This window comes from Anabrus simplex, chromosome 2 (assembly GCF_040414725.1).
Source record: "Anabrus simplex isolate iqAnaSimp1 chromosome 2, ASM4041472v1, whole genome shotgun sequence".
NCBI lineage: Eukaryota > Metazoa > Arthropoda > Insecta > Orthoptera > Tettigoniidae > Anabrus > Anabrus simplex.
In genome coordinates, this window is record NC_090266.1 from 830,965,327 (window position 1) to 830,988,412 (window position 23,086).

At 38.5% G+C, this 23,086-nt stretch overlaps 1 protein-coding gene across 5 annotated transcripts in view; it reads right to left on the minus strand.

The window, feature by feature from the left end:
• Positions 1 to 370: 370 nt before the first annotated feature.
• LOC136864494 (uncharacterized) overlaps positions 371 to 23,086 on the minus strand; it is a 46,869-nt gene continuing 24,153 nt past the window's right edge. For 3 of the 5 annotated variants that reach the window (XM_067141535.2, XM_067141532.2, XM_067141534.2), the window contains exon 2: positions 13,371 to 16,495. In XM_067141535.2, the coding sequence (XP_066997636.2) occupies positions 14,470 to 16,470 (2,001 nt within the window). In that variant the 5' untranslated portion in view covers positions 16,471 to 16,495 and the 3' untranslated portion in view covers positions 13,371 to 14,469. Of the gene's footprint in view, positions 3,897 to 13,370; positions 16,496 to 23,086 lie in introns of those variants that run through there. The other 2 variants (XR_010859318.2, XM_067141536.2) reach the window with 2 other exon arrangements.

Here is a 23,086-nt window from a genome sequence, read left to right on the forward strand (position 1 = left end):
TCAAGTAATAATGCCTGATTTAAGCTTGCCGTGATAAACTACACCAAAGTACATGGGAATAACGCAGTGAGCCTTGAATATTCAGTGTCCGAAGGTAATGTACAGTAATGGAGGAACAGAAATCAGCACTTCAAACTACCAGCAAGTCTCGAAAAGCATTTTGTGAACATGAAGTAACTGCAAAACATGGTACCGGTATCAAGCGACAAAACTTAAGGTTAAGCCAAGGCTGGGTAATAAATTTTATGAATAGAAATGGACCTTCCCTTCGACGGAGAACTTCATTGTCTAAATGAAGGCAAGTAATTGTAACAAAATAGTGTGATTTTATCAGTTTGTTATAGCAAGCAAAAAAAAAAAAAAGCCCTAATTGCCCTCCGAAATCGGCAATGCGGAGCAGACACCAATCAGTTTCGATAAACCCCAGAGTTGAACGACTGATGTGAAAGGAAAATAGATGACTGGAAGAGAGAAATAGATGTTAAGTTAGTTAAGCTTGCTATAACAGCTGATGGCAGAAAATTGCTGCCATATGTAGTTTTTAAAAGAAAAAGAAAACATGCCAAAAGTGAAAATTCCTCGAGGGATCCATGTCCGCACCCATGATAAAGGCTGGATGGACACGTCACTCGTACAAGACTGGATTTGAATGGTCTAGGGAAATATGACTTGTTTCTCCTGGACCCTCTGACTTGTAAATTTCTTCTACCACTTTTCCCACACCTTGTGGGGTCGCGGGTGCGAACTGTGTCGCACATGTGGATTTGGCCCCGTTTTACGGCTGGATGCACTTCCTGACGCCAATCTTATGTGGAGGGATGTAATCACTATTGTGTGTTCCTGTGGTGGTTGTTAGTGTGGTGTGTTGTACGAATATTTTTTTTTGCTAGGGGCTTTACGTCGCACCGACACAGATAGGTCTAATGGCGACGATGGGATAGGAAAGGCCTAGGAGTTGGAAGGAAGCGGCCGTGGCCTTAATTAAGGTACAGCCCCAGCATTTGCCTGGTGTAAAAATGGGAAACCACGGAAAACCATTTTCAGGGCTGCCGATAGTGGGATTCGAACCTACTATCTCCCGGATGCAAGCTCACAGCCACGCGCCTCTACGCGCACGGCCAACTCGCCCAGTGTTGTATGAATATAAAGAGGAGAGAGTTGGGACAAGTGCAAACATCCAGTCCCCGAGCCAGAAGAATTACTCACACGCGATTAAAATCCCCGAGCGGGCCAGAAATCAAGCCAGGGACCCTCTGAACCGAAGGTCTCAATGCTGTCCATTCAGCCAAGGAGTCTGACACTGACTTGTAAACAAACCTAATTAAATAAGTTAATGATGTAGAATGATGCAAACTTTCATCTATTCTTTTCTATACTATACTATTCTTTATGTGCATTAGTTTATAATTTTTTTTGTTAATACAGTTTTCATGCAGAATTCTGTGAGTAATTTTCACATCGGAAATTTTACTTTTTTTTTTCTTCCAGAAATAGTGCATGAATTACTCAGGAAAACAAGGTACAATTCTGGAGGTATGATACATTTTCACTTCCTTTTTGGTTGAAACAAAAAAATGAATGTGCAACTTCTTACCAAAAAATTATAAAACATTTCACCAATAGCACATGAGATGTTATTTAGACAGCACATTTCCATCTGTCTTAAAATTGGTACTTATATTTTACTAAGGAACATGGATAAAATATCTACAAGCACAACGAACAGTGATACAGTTTGACCAAAAAAAAAAGAATGCCCCAATTATCAACATAAATATACAACAGAGTAGCTTCAGTTTGTAATTTCATGTTTAAATGCAGATCCAAAGATGGCAGGACAAAGGAAGCCCATTAATCTTTCCACAAGATCTGCAAGCACAATAGGTATTTAGATAGCCAAGTCAACGAATGATACTGATGAATGCTGTAGTTTGTACATATAAACACAATTCTGGTTTTCATGCAAACACACATTACTACATACATATCCATTAATACAATTCCTACAGCAATTAACACAGATTTTGAACAAACCACCCACACACACACACACACACACACACACACACACACACACACCAGAGTAACATCCATCTAAAGAACTGAAAGAAAAAATGAAAAACACAAAAAAATTGCTAACATTTTAATACCATTTCTAGGCACCAAGGAAACACAACATTACAGATTGAACGATCTTCCATACGTAGTTGAATAAAACAAGGGTGTACAAGTGGAGAAAAAAATATAACACATACTGCCAACAATAAAGGAAACTGGAAAAAAAAAAAGTTACAGACCTGATAAAAGAAGCCATTTTCACTAGACACCAATACTGTATGTAGTGAAGGTGGTGGTGGTAGTTGTTGTTACAAAATAAGACAGTACCTTGTAATCAACTATGAACAGAATGCAGTTGTATCACAAACATGAGAGAAGTTGGATCTACAATGGCATATAAAAGAGGGAAGGGAAAGATTCCATTCAAAGTCACAAGAATAAAACACATTACAATCCCAGTTCTAGACATCTTGGGATTGCAACTTCCCAATCTTACAAGCTGAGAGTCTTCGAAAGTATGCGGTTTAGTCACTGCAACTCAAATAGCATGACATGTAAAAATATTAATCTACACCCTGGACAGACCTAGGGAGACTAGTAAAATGAAAATCTATAAACAAAATGCATCAATTTGACAGTAAAATTACATTTTAATAGTCATTCTTCACATTAAAGCTTGTACATACAAATTTTGGTTCAAACTACCAACATATTACTGTATGACAATCCATTATGTAGGTCTGGGTACTTGCAAGTTTAAAACCTTTAGCATGTACTCTTGTTTTAATTAGCAATGTTAGTGCCTAATTTCATATGAATGTTCTCATAACACGAACTAGAAAAACAATGAAGTCTAGCCATTAGCAAAAATGCACAGAGGTTTCTTATCTAGTGTGCATATCAACTTGCAACATCCCTAGAAATCAGCCTTTCATACCCAACATCTTTCAGTACTAAGACGGTCCACGCTTCGTAAGAAGGAACTACCTAGTTCAGTGTCCGAAAGTTCATGTTTTAAAACACTTGCTGCCTGAGAGAAATGTTCTCCCCATTAATGTCAGTAACTTGGTATCTATAGAAATATGTTGAACTGACGTACACAGTCAGTAAGTATTCTCTACTGTTAACACTTCACCATCCTTCCACAACGGTAGATAACACTAGCACTTCAGCAAAACATTCATTAAATGAGATTCATAGAGCTCATTTTTTTATAAGTATATCAAAGCATCTCAAGGTTTTACAAAAAAATCTACACCAAAACGTGACTAAACGCCTGCTCTCGTGCAACTGCTGAAAAATATAGCCTAAATCTTTTTTATCACTATATACATTTGATCCACGAGTCATTCCTTCATTAAATAACTACACATATATGTAACACAGTCTCAGTAGAAATGGATCTTATAATTATTTCCTCAACTAATACACAGTGATTTACTGTTTTCCAAAAGCTATATAACAAGCAAAATCCATATTTTATCATCAAGTGATTAGTAAATGGCATTCCTAAATGTCTGGTACTCTTATTATCACTTCTTATTCTGTTTCAGGTACTTCAAACTTAAGTCGTTACAACTTCAGAGCTTTCATATAAAATAAAATACATGTCTCTTATCACTGTAAGAAAATATTTAGTTCCTGTCACATTTTTAGCAAATGAATCCTCCAAGTGAGAGCCAGCCAAGAATTCTACACACTGATGCTACAGCATACCTCAGCTTCCGTCTGTCCAGGCTACTTGAGCAAGTTTGAGTTTTCAACCCATTTTCTCTCACTAAGTCTGCTTGTTTGTAGAATGTTGCGTTCAGATGTAGCACAGCAATAATGCATCATCACTAAAATTGGGAAAGGTTCACTGTTATACTGGTTGTCGCTGATCTAATGCAAGTTAAATACTGCACTGATGCTTCTGTCCATTGACTTGATATTAACATACTTCTCACCAGACATGAAGAACTATCCCAGATAAATTATGATTCAATTTATCCGAATTTCAGAAATGTCCAAAGCTCTAAAACTAACATTTGATTGAACACTAAATAGCACCATTAGTAAGTGTAATGGTTTTCAACAAACTAGGTAGAACAGAATGTTCATTTGAGAGAAAAACAACTATTACAGAAATTCAAAATGTAAATTTAAAAAAGTATTCAATTTCAATTGTTTGTTTCCGAATCAGCAATTGTGTTTCTATCTGGTCAATCAAATCAATCAATCAATCAATCATCACCCATGTGGCAGATTCCCTATCAGTTAATTTCAAACATGTTGGAAATTTATTGAATATATTCCCTTGGTATGTTATTCAAATCCCAAAGTCCTTCTTGTAAGTGAATATTTGCCGCCAGAAATAAAATGCAATGCCAAGTATTGCTTTTCTCTTAATGGAACAACTTACAATTCAATGTAATGAGTTGAAATTGTAGAGAATTGCTCCCAATGACTAACCAGGCTCAATAACTCATGTCAGCATGAAAAGCAACCAAGCATGCCCCACACATGCAGTGCCAAGTTGTGAGCAGAGAGCAAATTTACTGTTCAACCATGAACGTGGTACTTGACCCAACAACCTTAGCCAGAACTGACATACTTCACAAATTTAGCAGCTAAATTCACTCTAATCTATAATTTGAATGATTTGAGGATCCTTCTAAATTTTTGAACTTTCACCATTCATTGCAGCAGAGTCCAAATGTATCAGGAAAATATCACAGCAGAGCTGGCCAAGGTAAAATCTAGAGGGAAGTATATTTTCCTGAAGCAATGAAACTTTTTAGCACTTTCTCTGATGTCCATAACAGTCTGCTGAATCAGAGAAATTGATTGTACTACAATATTTTTATATCTATAATTCATATTAATAGGATTACTACATACACAAAACATCAAAACTACCCAAAGGTCATCAGAATCTACTCTCTAGTTGCCCTATTCCACTGAGCATTACTAATTGTTGCAATATCCTGCGTAGCTTCCCTTGTTGAACATCGGCACTCTTACTAATCAAAATGAACCTTTAACATACATATGCTGAACCAAATATATAGATAACGCAAGATAACTTTGATCTTTCTTTATTCCCATTGTAACTACAGAATCAGACATTTTGCACTCTGTGCAGCATTTGGCTCACCCTACTCAAGTCAAACTACAAAAAGTTTAATTTGTAACTATTAGTTATTCTCAATAATAATAATAATAATAATAATAATACGCTAGATGTTTTAACTGAACACAACATCCTGATAACAGCCGTGCAAGAGACCAGATTCCTCGATCAAGAAGTGATAGAATCACAAGGTTATCGGATCTACAAAGGGCAACCCGGTGAAAGAGTGATGATGAATGTGCCTCAATTGGGGACAGGCTTCATAGTCAGCAGCAAAATGATCAACTCCATCATCTCCTTTTCATCTCCAAATGGAAGAACGTCCACTACAGCTTTTAAAACTCTCAACAAAGCATACACAGTTGTTAACTTCCATGCACCTACTAATGACACCAACAGGAAAGATATTGAAAATGTGGAAACCTTTTGGAGGGTACTAGAAGAGACAATGGACCGGATCCCAAAGCGCCACATAACTATTTTAATGGGAGACTTTAACGCCCAGATTGGCAAAGAGAGAAAATTCAAGAACATAGTTGGAGATTACCCAGCCCACAAGAGGACCAACAGGAATGGAGAAAGGCTGATTGACCTGTGCAGAAATTACAACTTAGTCCTCAAATCTACAGCCTTCAAATGCCTTCCTAGGAAAGCCATGACTTGGAGATGCCCTAACCCAATGCTTGGGGAATTCCAGCTGGACCACGTAGCCATCAGTAGAAGAAACAGCAAAGAAGTGCTGAATGTCAAAGTATTGAGAAGTGCAAACATTGATTCAGACCACTATCTTTCTTTGATCAAAACCAATTTCATCCCTCTTAAAAGAAGCAGAGAAAACCACTGCATCAAGTCGTGAATTCCAAGGTTCAATCCAGCCAAGCTGAAAGATAACAATAACTTCACCGAGACCCTGGCTAAAAACAAAGACAAAAAAGATTGGCCCCAACTACAGAAGGCACTAATAGATGCAGCGACAACCACCATCCCGGCGGTCAGAAAGAACAAACATCCATGGTGGACAACTACGTGTGACAAAGCAATAGAAGAGAGAAAACAAGCATGGCTAAAATGGAACCGTAACAAAAGTCTGGAAAACCATTAAAACTTCTTAGAAGTTAGGAAAACTGCCACTAAAATTATCAGGAACACCAAGAGGCAGTACAATAAAAATATCATTGAACAAGCAGAGAGGGATTTTCAAAGAAACAACACTAGAGACTTCTACCAAACTTTTAAATCTCAAATAACACCCTACTCAGCCCCTACACTTCACCTTCGGGGAGCTGACGGAAAGCTGAAAATGAACAATGAAGAGTGCACCACAGTTCTAGCAGAGTATTTCAACAACCTTCTAAATTCAAGGGAACCCAAGGAGAAACTGCATTTCAAACCTCAGAATGTTACTAAGTCGGACTCTCTCCCACCAACAAAGGGGGAGATCCAGAAAGCCATTTCAGAATTGAAATGCAACAAAGCAGCGGGTGAGGATGGAATCATAGCAGAGCTCTGGAAATACGCTGATGAGGAGTCAATCCAAAGTATCCATGAAATCATATCAAACATCTGGGTGACAGAAGCGTTACCTAGCGACTGGACCTCAGCTATCATCCACCCATTACACAAAAAAGGCGACAAATCAGATCTCAACAACTACAGAGGGATTTCCCTTGTATCAGTGACGTACAAGATACTCTCCAAAGTATTACTCACAAGAGTAGAGGCTCAACTAGACTCCTGCATCAGAGAGTACCAGGCTGGGTTTCGCAAGTCAAGGTCATGCGCCGAACAAATCCTGAACCACAAAACCATCATCACTTACATAAACCTAAGCGCCTCACCCTACGTGGCAACATTTGTTGACTTTCAGAAGGCCTACGATTCAGTAGATAGAGAGTCACTCTTCCAGGCACTTGCTGAACTGGGACTAGATAAAAAAACCTTGAATCTAGTGAAAGCAACTCTTACCAACACTACAGCCAGAATCAAATTCATAGGGGAACTGTCCCAGAGCTTTGAGATCAAAACAGGTGTTAGACAAGGGGATGGCCTATCTCCAATCCTCTAATTGCCTACTTGAGAAAGTCATTAGTGAGTGGACGAAAATGCTAAAGGATGGCTCTGGATTGAGAATTGGCTACAAGAAAGACAAGTTAACAGTTAACTGTTTAGCCTTTGCAGACGACCTTACACTCCTGGCATCCAGTGTGGAGGAAGCTATCCATTTACTATCCTCTCTCGACCACATAGCAGCTAAAGTAGGGCTGAAGATCGCCATCAACAAAACACAGTTTATCACCAACATCAAAGATGCACCCAAATCAATCCCACTGGGGGACAAAACAGTACAAAGGACTAACTCCTTCAAATACCTAGGAGAATGGATAACCCCAAACATGAATGAAGATCAGGCCATGAACAGCAGATGCATCAAATTGGAAAATGCCTACCACCTATGTAAGAGTATGTACAAATCCAAATCCCTCTCACTTAACCTCAAAATCAGGCATTACACTACTGTAGTGAGACCATCAGTACTATACGCCTCCGAATGCCTAAACATGGTAAGAAAAGGGCAACTTAGAAAACTGGAGCTGAAGGAAAGGAAGATCCTGAGAAAAATCACGGGCCCTATTAAAGAAGAAGGCAAGTACAGAATCAGGCACAACAACGAACTGTACCAACAATTGGAGAGCATTACAACATCTATGAGGAAGAGGAGATTGAACTTCTTTGGTCATATCATGAGAATGGACAATCAGAGGCTCACCTCCAGAATCTTCCACACCATCTCTAGAGGGAAAGCGACTAATGCCAAGTGGGCAAGACTCGTCAGAAAAGACCTTCAAGAATTGGACATTGCTCCCAGTGAAATTTATGACAGGAATAGGTACAGAACGTTGATCAGAACATCAAACTCTCTCCAGTCACTAACAGAAAAAAAGGTACGTCCGGGAGGAGGTGTGAAATGGACCCAGGAGCGAAAAGACTTTCACAGTGCAAGGATGAAGGAGTACTGGTCAAAGAAGAAAGCTGCTAGAGATAAGAACCACGTGGTCCATAGCAGGCCCAAACGGAACTAAAAAAATAATAATAATAATAATACTAATAATACTAATAATAATAATAATAATAATAATAATCATAATAATAATAATAATAATAATAATAATAATAGTCTAACTTCCCAGTAGCTACTTTTTTAGGTTTTCAGACACACTGAGATGCCATAATTTTGTCCCACAGGAGTTCATTTATGTACCTGTAAATTTACCAACATGAGACTGATGTATTTGAGCACCATCAAATACCATTGAACTGAACCAAGATCGAACCTGCGAAGCTGGGCGCAAAGGGCCAGCGCTCTACCATCTGAGCTACTCTGCCTGGAGTATATTCCCAATTCAAGGAGCTGATCTTCTGAATAATTACATAACAATTGGTGTTATACACAACAAGGAATAAAGTTTTCTCAACAGCTGCAACCAAGGACAATTAGCTGAATTCAATACAAACAAAATAAGTAGCTGTCTACGACTCAAGGGATCACTGAAGAAGTACACAGCATTTTTCATCTGGAAACAAATGTATATTTCTGAAGTATCATTAAGCAGGATTACCTTTGCTGAAAGACTTGTTAAACACTGCATTTAGTTCATTAATTATAAATCTCAATTTTATGGAAAGGTTTGGTTTTGTTTTGTTTTTTCCGTCCTAGTAATGACCTAGTTATTTGTCTTCAACTTTCAGTTCTTTTAACAAATTAAGGAAGTTTAACATTTAGAAAATGTTATCTAACTACGAGATTTAGAGAGAGAAGTGCAAAGTCACATTAGACACTGTAATATTTTGAAGTTTGATGCTCCAAAGAGATTACGAAAACACTCCCAACTAGGCCTGTGAGCTACTAACAACAAAAGAGGAAAAAATAGGAATGGCCCAGCTTCAAGTCTTTGTTCCTTGCATCCGGGAGATAGTGGGTTTGAATCCCACTGTCGGCAGCCCTGAAGATGGTTTTCCATGGTTTCCCCATTTTCACACCAGGCAAATGCTGGGGCTGTACCTTAATTAAGGACACGGTCACTTCCCTCCAACTCCTAGGCCTTTCCTATAACATCCTCGCCATAAGACCTATCTGTGTCGGTGCGACGTAAAGCCACTAGCAAAAAAAGTCTTTGTTCCATTTAAAAATGACTGACATCTTAATTTGCTCAGGTGTAGAGACACGAATATTATTATGAAGCAATACCAGTGAAAAAATTTTCAATTTTTGCTGCTGATAATGGTAAAACACAATTTTCAATTATATCCTCTTCATGTGATTTATACACACAATACTGCCATAAGTTTTGTCAGTACTTTCAATGTATATAACTACTAAATAAAACTACACAAACCCAATAATGTACTTATATTCTAAAAAAAAACACAAAAAAAATGCTACAGAATGAATATAATCTTATTCAAAGTAATCACTATGTGCGGCAACACAGTGGTGAATACTTTAAGACCACTCATCAATAGCTGCACAAATCGTGTCCAGTGGAATTCTTTTTGACAGCAGACGTGATTGATTTTTTTAACATTTCAATATTGCGGTGCTGTTTTTGACATGCTATCGCCTCAAGCCTCTGCCCCAGAGAATAATCCAATGGAGTGAGGTCCAGACTTCCACTAGGCAAGCCAGCAGCAGTGATGAACCGTGGGACATTGGTTGCCAACCATTGCTGCATCGTTCTGCTTTGTGTGCAGGAGCACTATCCTGCTGAAAAATCCACAATTTTCCTTCATATAGCTTTGAACTGATATGTGGTATCACCTTTTCCAACAATGTCTGATAGACAACTGCAGAAGTCTTTACTCCACCTTCACAAAAAAATGCACCTCCGATGCTCCCTGCCGAGAAACCGCCCACTATACCATGACAGAAACAGGGTGATGTCCACATGGCACACATGGAACTTTCTCTCTTGCTTCCTTGGACGACCCTGTGTACACATGATCGTTTTGCTTGTTAAATGACTCTTCCACAGTTAATGGTTTTTCATCTGTAAATAGGATGTCACGATACTAGCTCTCCCTATACGTCATTAACGAAGCCTGGGATAAAACCAGGTGTATCTCCTTGAATTTTTCAGTTGGTAAATGCCGTACCTTTTATATGCACCAACATGTAAATCATCCTTCGAAATACGTGACAGTTCGTGGAAATATATCCATTTCATGAGACAAAATTGTTTGTTTACTCAAAGGACTGCATCAAATCCGTGCATGAACAGCATTCACAAATTCTTTTCTGCGTACACACCTAGGACGGAACAATCCAACGCGATCAACAGTTGGACCCGTTTGTTTAAACAGTGCTATTGTCCGAAACACAAATCCTTCATTGATACAGAGAGGTTTCAGCATAGAAAAAATTTCCTCAGTTCGCTTCTCGCAATGAAATACCGCCAATAAAGCAATACAATTCTCATACACTCCCCACTCCATCTTTCACTGCTACCTACTGTTGGCACACTGCAAGCCCGTTTCTGACGGAGTCGTGAAGGTAACCTTATGGACTACATACAGCATTGCCATGCTTCTTCATTTGCAATTATCATACTACCATGCATTTAGATTTCACTTATTATAAGAAATAACACACTAGATCAAGTAAATAACATTACATCAGTTTTGGGACTACTTTCAGCCACTTAGTAGCCATCTTCAGCCAAATAAAAATTAAACAGACCATAAGATAACATATATATACCAGACAAAGACAATGTTGCAGGAATAATTATAACATTAAATTACATATAATAACAAAAATTATGGTTATGATCTTCTTGTCATGATATGATGTTTTTAAGTTGACTTAGGACTTCAGGCAAAGAAGTAAATCTGGAAATGATAGCCAGAATTAGGAATGAATAAATATACAGAAAAGAAATTAAAAAAGAAGAAAAATTATTTATGAGACTCACCTCTAATGTCTGATCTAGAGCAAGCACTGACTTGCTGGAGGGAGCAGGCAGGCCATGTAAACAAAGGAGTGGATTAAGAACAAGCACCGACTTCTTGTAGGAAGCAGGCAATGTAAACAAAGGAGCAGATAGGGAGGGGAGGGGGTAAAGAAGGGAGGAGGGGAGGGAGGGGTGAAGGAGAGAAGTGGTGTCTAAGGTGGGGCTGAAGGATGCAGAAAGAAATATTGCTGCCGAGAGGGGAATTTAAAGAGATTATAAGAATTATTTTTATCTGAGACATGATTACTAAAGATAGGAATTAAAAGCTCGTGAAGGTGAACAAATGCATCATGTACCCGTCGAGCCGGCTTGTACTTAAAATAACTTTTACATACGAAAATACGGTGTTGCAATGATAAGAGTCTCGCCATGTTAACAGCCGAGATTCAGACTGGCAACTGATGTTTCTGATGTCAAACACGTGCATGTTGATTGCAAGATCAAGAACTATGCACGCGCCTCCAATACTGCAGTTTATATATCGGAAAGTAAAAATGCCGCTTGGGCGGCCTTAGTTTATATGGGAGACCCTGTATATTAATAGAGTCTGTGGTGATGATCAGGGAATCGAGTCTGATGAAGATGCAGCAGTACCATAGTCATGTAGTAATGCCGGTGAAGTTATTCTAAGACAGGAAGTGACAACAGCAATGACATTCCACAGTACCATAAACTTCGTGGTACTGTCATTAGTGAAAGTGGCAGGTTTACTGATTCAGAGAATGATACAAATGAAAACAGTATAGGCTGTGGTGTAGACAGTAATGACAACAATCCTACTTATATGCATAATACAGGGTTTGGTTAAGTTGCAGTTGAAAGCGACACACTGTTGCAACCCTCCCTGCTGTATCTCAAAACATCACATCCTAAATATGCCCCTCCCAATGATGAATGATGCAGACCCTGTGCAGTATTTGAAACTTCTTTATTTATTTTTTTATTCTTTTTTTTTTACATCCCACATTTTTACTTTGACACGAGTTTAATAGTGAACGAAATGAACAGGTATGCAAATCAATTTCCATCTACTCATAAGCAACTATCACCCTGTTCAACAGCTTGAAAATGGAGACCTGTCAGAGTTGCAGAAATATAAGCCTTTGTGGAAGTATTAATGGAAATGGGTATCACAAGAAGGCCAAACATATATACTTTCACACTGGTCAACTAATTCAAGACGAATGCCGTGGTTTGGTACCACATTTTCCTGCAATAGATTTCAATGAATTCTGAAATTTTCCACTTTATTAACAACAGTATCATCCTTCCACCTGGCCATCCTAAATATAGCGTATGGTGATATACAATACTTTTTTAATTAGAAACTGAAGTGCCTAAGATACTGAAACTTTCCAAAGAGTATTCTTTACAATCTGTTTTACATCGCACCGATACAGATAGGTCTTACGGCGACGATGGGATAGGAAACGACTAGGAGTGGGAAGGAAGCGGCCATGATCTTAAGGTACAGCCCTAGCATTTGCCTGGTGTGAAAATGGGAAACGACGGAAAACCATCTTCAGGGCTGCCGACAGTGGGGTTCGAACACACTATCTCCTGGATGCAAGCTCTTTCCAAAGAGTAAACCAACAGTATGCAGCTGCTGATAATCTTGTGCACTGGGCATGTAATTTTAATTGTTTTTTCCCCTCTCAATTTTGACTTTTTTTTTGACTTAGTAAACATGTAAGGTAACTCCATTTCTATGATCAGTAAAAACTTTGGGGATATATCTTTAACAACACGAAAGATATAATTATTTTACTGAAGCATTGCTATTTCTTAAGAAGAAACCTGGCATTCTTCACACATACCACCTATAAGCGACTGGTGCTGAAAAGGTTAAGTTTACTACAACAGTTCGAAGACCATGTAGCATGCCTTCTGATTATTTTAGTGAAAATAAAATAAATGTATATGGCACAACAGAAGAAAAATGTGTCACATTTCCACTCAATTATCCCCCTCCCTCCCCAAAAAGCAACACATGTACCTCAGGAGATTCATGACAATCTGATTAAATTTAGAAAGATAATCCTGCTTGAGCGTTTGTCTCATTAATATTATATAAAACCAATTTTTAAAGTTTTATTTCATGTTTTTATTCAGCAAGTTTAATTTTTTAACCCAATTTATTTCTGTTGTCTCTTCTTCACAGCAGCTCCACAGTCTACGGATAGTGTGCCTACCTCTTACCCGAAGGCCCCAAGTTCTATTCCTGGTCAGGTCAGGGATTTTTACCTGGATCTTGAGAGTCAGTTCAAAGTCCACACAGCCTGAGTGAGAACAGCTGTCAGGCTATCCGATGAAGAGACAGCTGATCTGGTCTGGAAAGTCAAGAATAACTGCTAAGTGGATTTGTTGTGCTGACAACAAATCACCCTGTAATTTGCTGGTCTTCGGGATGAGCAGAGGTCGCTTGGTAGGCCGAGGCTCATCAGGACAGTAGCGCCATGGAGTTTGTTTTGTTTGTTTGTCTCTTTGCCAGGTCTGAGGGTTTAATCCCCATTTTATCGATACAAAAGGGCATCCTAATATCTTACATGCTCATTTCTCATTGCATTTAATCAGTACTTCTGGCAAGATATTGAACACAACCTGAAAGGAGAATTTCAGAGACTAGTAAAGAAACCTGAATATACTTGGGAAGTTCTGGAAATACAAAGTAATATAAGCACATTTTAAAAATTCACAATGAAGTAAACTAACAATGAAGAAGCATGCACTCCATCAAATCTTCCCTCGTGTTATTGATATTTTGCATATATTGTACCTAGGTAGAATAGTGCACAAGAATTTGTAAAATTTTCTCATATTCAAAATTTCCTAGAATGCTAGTATGCAGATTTTGGAGAAAATAATGAAAGTTTTTATATCATTCTACAGTTTAATTCCAATTTGTTAAATTTTATGCCAGTTCTCTTAAGAGATATTTAAATCCCTAACATTTGAACTCTGCTCATTAATGTTGCAAGATATTTCAAACTTTATATGTTATACTTTTAAATTTTACTCCTCTGTCACATTGTGTTAATCACAGAAGAACAACAAGTTTCTAAATCTTAATGAGTGTTTAAGTGATTAAAAAATTATTAACCACAACAGAGGCAAACAATAACAATATTTATCAAGATGAAAATAGTTATATGACCTAGTGAACCATCTACATCTAAGTGTCATCTTACAGAATTACTGTAGTTATCTTTTAGCACTGAAATATCTTTTACATTCCTGACAAATTTTCAAGATAATGATAGATAGTTGCACAATATAAATTATGTAACTTTCTTACTCTTTCATATGACTTTTTTCCTTACAAACATGACCTAAAAACCTATCTTCTTCAGTGAACATACGCTCGCATCTACAACATACGAGAATATATCCACTTTCAAAAGTAGCTAAAAAATGGTCCAACGAATTATAAAAATATTCCTCCTTACCATGTTTTTTGAATAAATGCACACTCAGTTCATCAGCATGAGAAAAAGAAGAAAAGCAATACAAGCAAACTAGAAGTTTGTGAATATCTAACAAATGGCCAAACAGTGTCCACCCTTCGTAGTACGTGTTACAGAGATTACATTTATAAATTTGGCGGGTTACTTTGTCCTTTGTTGAAGGTGGAGGATTCTCTACAGGCGATTTTGATTTGGAGATTGCTTTATACCTTTTTATACAAGCATCCTGATGCTTCTGCAAATCAGACATTGATGGAAAACCACGCCCACCACAAATGTAGCAATTAAATTTTATTACAGGCTGTACATCAAGATACTGAGCAAACTCTGAGTATGGTGTAACTAACTCACTTCCTTCTGATGATTCTTGTCCAGCATTATACTGCAAGTTAGTTTCGCTTTCATGTCCATCGTATGTTAAATTTGTAGCAAAGGAGTGTTCATAAGCAGATGATTCAGCATAATTATTCCTACAGTGAAGTCTATGATCAAGTAATGAAGACATTGAAGTAAAGTTGGTTGCATCACAAGAAGAACAAGCCAACTTTGCAATCTGTTCAAAAGGGATGAGATTACTCAACTCTGTACCAGGCCTAAGCCTGTTTTGGTCAAGTTCCATAATTTCTTCAAAATTTACGTCTTCCTTATATGTATTATATTTAAACGAACCACTGTCTGAGTCTACAGATAAATTGGTCACACAATTAAATTGATGCTCTTCTAACACAGCAAGATTTGGAAATCCAATTTCCCCACAAATATCACACTTAATGATGCGTTTCAAAGGGGGACATGGGCGGCATTCTGTAGGTTGGGATCTAGCACTATCTTCAGTAGAAGTATTCCCCCCATTTGGTGGAGAACTATAGCTTGTTTCAGATGAAATATTTCTCTCACAAGTATATTGATGTTCATAAAGTAATTCCAATGAATGAAAACCTATTTCACCACAAATATGACAACTCAGTATGATACGTCTCAAAGGAGGACACTGCATATTATTCACATAATTTCCAGCAGACCTGCGTTGATATTTTTTTGCCTGATGTTGGGGTGTAACAAGCTGTGATCCTCTCAACCAGACTCTCTTAGGGTATTTCCTTGCATTAGTCTGTGATGTAATACAGTCAGAAAAAATTGTTCTTCCACTTTGTCCAACTTCATGTGCTTCCATTTGCAATGAAGCAGGAGTCCCAGGCCAAGTGAAATCATTCTGATAAACATTCTCCTCAGAAAAATTGGTGACGGATTCTTGATGTAGAGATGCTGTATTCCTTACAGTGTTACGTAACGTATTCCTCTGAGCAGCATCATTAGTCTCAAAATCATTAAAACTGAAACCTGCACCTGAAAAAGCAGGCATGCATTGAGATGAGAAGTCAGTACGCAATTTATGTTTGCATGTTTCATTTAATATTTGTAAGTCTGAATATGAATCAGCAAGTTCTTGGTAATTTTCCATTTCCCGATTTTGCATATTACTAGTTAGCTTCCTTTCACTGTCTGAGGATGAATACAGAATGCTGATTTCATCTTTTGTGCTATCATCATCATTTCCTGGAATTAAGAAATCATCATCTTTGCATTCATTTGGAAATACACTTTGAGAGTCAAGTGATGCATTACTCAACTCTTTACTGAAATTATACTGATTTTCATCCAAGGCAGAGAAAGGTGAAAATTCAGTAGCATCATTCCATGATGAATACAGAATACTAATTTCCTCCTTGGGATTATTAGAGGATGAATACACAAAACTGACTTCTTCATTTTTCTGAGATTCTTCAACAACAGCTGGGGAACTAGTATCATCATCATCCAGCTCCATGTTGTTGGTACTTGGAATTATGTACCTGAAAATAAAAGAATATTCAAAGTCATAAACTGTATTAAAATAAGAAACGGCATTCAGTTTACACAATACTTCCATTAAATACAGGGAATATAATGTAAAGCTTCACACTTCTGGTCACAGGCCGCAGGAATCCCCAACCCAGCGCCGTATCGCTTGTGTCAAGCTTGGCCTGATAAAAAGTGTTGACAGCTGACGCAGCAGATACTTGGCTCTCTCACTCAGTTCGCTAATAACTATTGGACTTTTTAAGGTGTATTATAAGGTTATTATCTTGACGGTCAAGTACACTGAAGTGCAGAGAATATTTTTGGTTAAGTGTTATTTGCACAAGAAGAAGAAACCAGTTAAAAGGTGCCTTTTAAAAATCCGTAGACAGTTTCCCGGCCTAACAGTACCATCAAAACGTTACATGCGATAACTCGTTCACATGTGTCGTAGTACTGGTCCCATACGTAATAAGAAGACGGGGAAGGAGAACAGCTCTCGCACAGGAGAGGTTACAAGATAAACAGCCAGGACTGCAGGTCAGTCCACGAAATTCACTTCCGAGAGTAACTCGGGAAACTGATATTTCACATTCTTCGGCACATAATGCAACAAAACAATTACATTTAAAATCTGACGGATCTCATTCAGACCATAACATACCGCCTACAAATTTCATTGCAAGAATACAATTTTGCAATTGGCTAATGAATAGTGTGTTCACTACAGTATCCTGGATCCGAACTTTATTATTATTATTATTATTATTATTATTCATTTATTTATTCATTCATTCATCCTGAGCATGAAACTGGCGAGTTCAGCTTCGTTTAGTTTCTATAGGCATAATTATGCTGCTTCTCTGAGCCGATTACGTCCGCTCGCCATCGCGGGCACTGCGCTCGCTGCCTCTGCATCCCTGTGCTCCTATTTCTTGGTACTCCACTATCTTGTCTTAAATTATCTTCCCTGAATAATACGAGGACGGTTTGAAAAGTTCTCGGAATCACCACTAGATGTCAGTGCTAGAGCAACGAGGTTCCCGCGCAATAATCACACATCCGTCCGACTCGTTGGCTGAACGGTCAGCGTACTGGCCTTCGGTTCAGAGGGTCCCGGATTCGATTCCCGGCCGGGTCGGGGATTTTAACCTTCATTGGTTAATTCAAATGGCACGGGGGCTGGGTGTATGTGTTGTCTTCATCATCATCACGACGCGCAGGTCGCCTACGGGAGTCAAATAGAAAGACCTGCACCTGGCGAGCCGAACCCGTCCTGGGATATCCCGGCACTAAAAGCCATACGACATTTCATTTCATTTTTTATCACACATCCTTTGTGAGTGAACATGTGGTGCGTCAGTGCTCTAGCTGCAGGAGTGTGGTAGTGACGACTCTTTGTTGTTGTTCCCGCGTAGTGATTTGTGACAATGGAAAAAACTGAAATTCGAGCAGTGATTAAATACTTTGTAAAGAAAGGTATGAAAGCAAAGGAAATACATGCCGACTTTCAGAACACACTGGGGGGACTCAGCTCCTTCATTTTCAACTGTTGCCAAGTGGACCAGCTAGTTTAAATTTGGTCGGGAGAGCTTGGATGATGATCCGCGGAGTGGATGGCCAAAAAGTGTTACGACCCCAGAATTTATCGCAAAAGTGCATAAAATGGTCATGGAGGATCGTCAACCGAAAGTGCAGGAGATTGCTGAAGCTGTAGGGATGTCTTCTGAACGGGTATATTATATTTTAATCGAAGAATTGGGTATGAAAAAATTATCTGCAAGATGGGTGCCGCGGCTCTTGACATTGGACAATAAATGCACCAGATTGGAAATGTCCGAACAAAGTCTGGCCCGTTTTCAGTGCAACCAACAAGATTTTTTGCATCGGTTTGTGACTACAGATGAAATTTGGGTCCACTACTATACCCCGGAGACAAAACAGCAGTCACAGCAGTGGAAACATGCTGATTCACCACCACCAAAGAAAGCAAAGGCAGTGCGTTCGGCCGGAAAGGTCATGGCCCCAGTTTCCTGAGATGCAAAAGGCATTCTGCTGATAGATTATCTTCCTACTGGCCAAACAATTACGGGACAATACTATGCAAACCTCCTAGACCAACTACAGGAAAAGATACGCGAAACAAGGCCTGGTTTGGCAAGGAAAAATGTCATCTTTCATCAGGACAACGCTCCGCCGCACACAAGTGTTATTGCCATGACAAAACTTCATGAACTGGGGTATGAATTGTTGCCACATCCACTTTATTCACCTGATTTGGCACCATCAGACTTTCATCTATTCTCCAAGCTGAAAATTTTCCTTGGTGGGTGGAGATTTTCTACAAGGGAAAAACTGACAGCCGAATTGGATAGGTATTTTGCAGGTCTGGAGGAATCTCATTTTCGAGATGAGATCAAGGCATTGGAACATTGCTGGACCAAATGCATTAGTCTACAGGGAGACTATGTTGAAAAATAAAAGCAGTTCCGAGGTAAGATACTTAATTCTAGTACATTCCGAGAACTTTTCAAAGCACCTACGTACTTATAATCTATTATACAGAAATCTGAAATTTGAAAACGCCAAATTTTTATTTGCAAAAAATCCCAAGCACTGTGTTTTATTACAGGTTCTCAAACATGAACAACAACAATACGGAACCCAAATATGAAGTTCTTAACTTTAAATATGAACAACAAGCCACTTACAGAATGTTAAAAGAGTCCTTCGGGGACTCATATTGGCAATGCTGTACACTGTCAATTTTCATTCTTCTGTATAACTAAGAAAACTTCTTGCTATAGGCTGCTGGGCCCTAGCAAGCATAAAGTAATCCTCTCTGCCGCTTCAGGTATCTTAATTTTTTATTTTTTTTTTATTTTATTTTTTTACGGTTCCAAACATGTGGAATGAGTGCCAAAGTGCCACCCCCAGAGACTACAAGAATTAAGAAAACAATAAGAAAGCAAACTGATTTCAAGTAGTTGATTTTTATAATATGAATTTGAACAATGGACAGCATGTAATACGATGAAAATAAGTAAGCCAACTTATCCTAATCATATATATTTTATATTAAATCAACTGATTTAAATCATAGATTTGTATTCTAAAAATCAACTGACTTAAACCATTGCACCCTGCTCAACAATAAATTGTTGTAATGTCAATGTACTATTGCTGCTAAAATGGAAACATACATTAATGTGGTAACCTTGATATCAAGTTAAATTTCACACTTCTTGAGAATGACATGTTAAGAACATGGTGAGACATCTAGCACAGGACCTGAAATCCTTCAGAGAGGCAACTGACACTCTGAGAAGTGGTTCGTGGTTTGGAAACCACAGGGGGTACAAATCGTGCAAAATTTTAATTCATGAATTATAACCACACAAGTTAAGCTATATTCCACATGGTTAACCCTGGCTGGGAGACTGCACACAGAGATGCTACATGAGCTCTAAGAAATCTGTTGTCTTGGTGTAAAAAGAGACAGCGCAAAGTAAACAAGCTACCTTATATCTTTAACAAAACAAAAATAAAGAAAAAAAGAAAAGTGAGAGCATCCTCAAACAACAACAAAGAAAACACTGCAGGTACTGTGATAAGAGCACCCAACCCACAACCATCTGACAAGCACAGACAAGGTCTGACACTTCTGCAAAATGATCAGTACATTAATTGTACTACAAGCAGCAACTAGATTGCCGTACTCCATCACTACTGTTTGAACAGAGTAGTATTATCCCCATATTCCACTTCTGATTCTTTGAAAAAAGTGGTCATAAGCTGAACTACAGGAAAAGTTTACATTCAATTTTGTATTTGACATACTCTTGACCACAAGAAAAACACTATGTGCACTATATCTAGTACGTACAGCTCAAGAAGGGAGTAACAAGTCAGCGCTACTCCCAAAATTTTCATAACCAATATTCCAAGCAATAACACTGAAAAACTAACCAATTTATTAACAAATTCCCTTGTTATCTGCAGAGGATTCGTGTGTCCACCTGTAAAGCCTTGCACAGCACTGAACAGCATTGATCAAATGGATTTTATATTCACAGATTTTCAGGAAGCTTTCAACAAAATTCTTCACTATATACTTTTAAATATATTAAATAAGATATGGTTCTTTCATTCATTGTTACGTTTCTTCTCTTCCTATTTGAGTGGAAGGAAACACTATCATATGGAAGATAAAATTTTAGTGAGTACCTGGTAAAATCAGGAGTAATTCAAAGGTCTATTTTAGGCCTGCTAATATTTCTTACATTGACCAATGATCTATCTGATCAAGTGAATTATTCTGATTGCCTACTATTTGCTGATGACTTCAACATATTCACAGCCATTTCCATCACTGACAACCATTAACATCATCAGTTAGACAGACTGGATGATAGAAAAATTATATCTACTCATTTCAAAATGTGTGTTTGTGTTGTTCACCCAAATTAAAACACCCACCCTCTTTACTTACAAGACAGGGTAGGATGACCTGAGAGCTATAACAAAATGGAAAGACCTCAAACTATTATTCGACTAGGAGCCCACTTTCACTCCTCGGGTACAGAAGGTGGTCGCAGAAGCATGTAGAACATCAGAATTTGTGATAAATGTGAAGTCATTTAAAAACATAAAAACATGGCCAAAACTCGAATATGCGAGCATGGTGTGGAGCCCTATGTGAAAAAATGCATGTGATGCATGTGTATCAATTTGAAAATGTGCAAAAGAAAATACTCGAAATATTTACATTTTAAAAGAACATCTCAGTATCCACATATGGTTTTGTACAATGAGTTTCTGCTAAATTTAGAAATGGACCATTTAGAACAGAGGTGCTCACGCTCGGCATTCCGTCCCGCGGGCGCCCTGCGCTGTAAGTGGACAGGCTGGCAGGCGATGAGCGCAGTGTATGCTATTCAACCACAGTGATGTTGTGGCTATGTCACAGGCCGTGAAGGTTGGACGAAGTTCTCCCAGTCACTCTCGATCAATGCGGTGATACCAGAGTTTGAAATGGAGGCAGAAAGTAATGAAAGGAACGAAAGAGGGCAGAAATCCACATCATTTTCAATTTATGTTGTAAGAAATAAGTTATTCACGTTCATTGCAGTTGATGTATTTTGACCAGATACAATAGAGTTAAGCCTACAACCTACAATACTTTTATAATGTACATAATGAATTACAATTTTCTTTATCAAATTTTAAGAGGTGCTTTAGAAACAAACATACATACATACATAATCATTATAGACTGTTGTGCCTTTCAGCGTTCAGTCTGCAAGCCTCTGTGAATTTACTAAACATTGCCACAATCCTCTATTTGCAACTAGTGCAGTGGCCTCATTTAGTTCTATACCTCTTAAATAGTTAGAAACCGAGTCTAACCATCGTCATCTTTGTCTATCTCTACTTCTCTTACCCTCTATAACAGAGTCCATTATTCTCCTAGGTAACCTAAACCCCTCCATTCGCCTCACATGACCTCACCACCGAAGCCAATTTATGCGTACAGCTTCATCCATCAAGTTCATTCCTAAATTAGCCTTTATCTCATCATTCCGAGTACCCTCCTACCATTGTTCCCACCTGCTTGTACAAGCAATCCTTATCGCTACTTTCATGTCGGTTACTTCTACCTTATGAATAAGATATCTTGAGTCCACCCAGCTTTCGCTCACGCAAAGCAAAGTTGGTCTGAAAACAGACCGATGTAAAGATAGTTTTGTCTGGGAGCCGACTTCCTTCTTACAGAATACTGTTGATCGCAACTGTGAGCTCACTGCATTAGCTTTACGACACCTTGATTCAATCTCACTATATTACCATCCTGGGAGAACACACAACCTAAATACTTGAAATTATCGACGTGTTCCAGCTTTGTATCATCAATCTGACATTCAATTCTGTTGAATTTCTTACCTACTGACATCAATTTAGTCTTCGAGGGGCTAATTTTCATACCATACTCATTGCACCTATTTTCAAGTTCCAAGATATTAGACTGCAGGCTTTCGGCACAATCTGCCATTAAGACCAAGTCGTCAGCATAGGCCAGACTGCTTACTACATTTCCACCTAACTGAATCCCTCCCTGCCATTTTATACCTTTCAGCAGATGATCCATGTAAACTACGAACAGCAAAGGTGAAAGATTACAGCCTTGTCTAACCCCTGTAAGTACCCTGAACCAAGAACTCATTCTACCATCAATTCTCACTGAAGCCCAATTGTCAACATAAATGCCTTTGATTGCTTTTATCTTTAATTCCATAGTCCCCCAGTATGGCGAACATCTTTTCCCTCGGTACCCTGTCATATGCTTTCTCTAGATCTACGAAACAAACAGCTGCCTATTCCTCTCGTAGTATTTTTCAATTACCTAGCGCATACTGAAAATCTGATCCTGACAGCCTCTCTGTGGTCTGAAACCACACTGGTTTCCATCCAACTTCCTCTCAACGACTGATCGCACCCTCCCTTCCAAGATGCCAGTGAATACTTTGCCTGGTATACTAATCAGTGAGATACCTCGATAGTTGTTGCAATCCTTCCTGTTCCCTTGCTTATAGATAGGTGCAGTT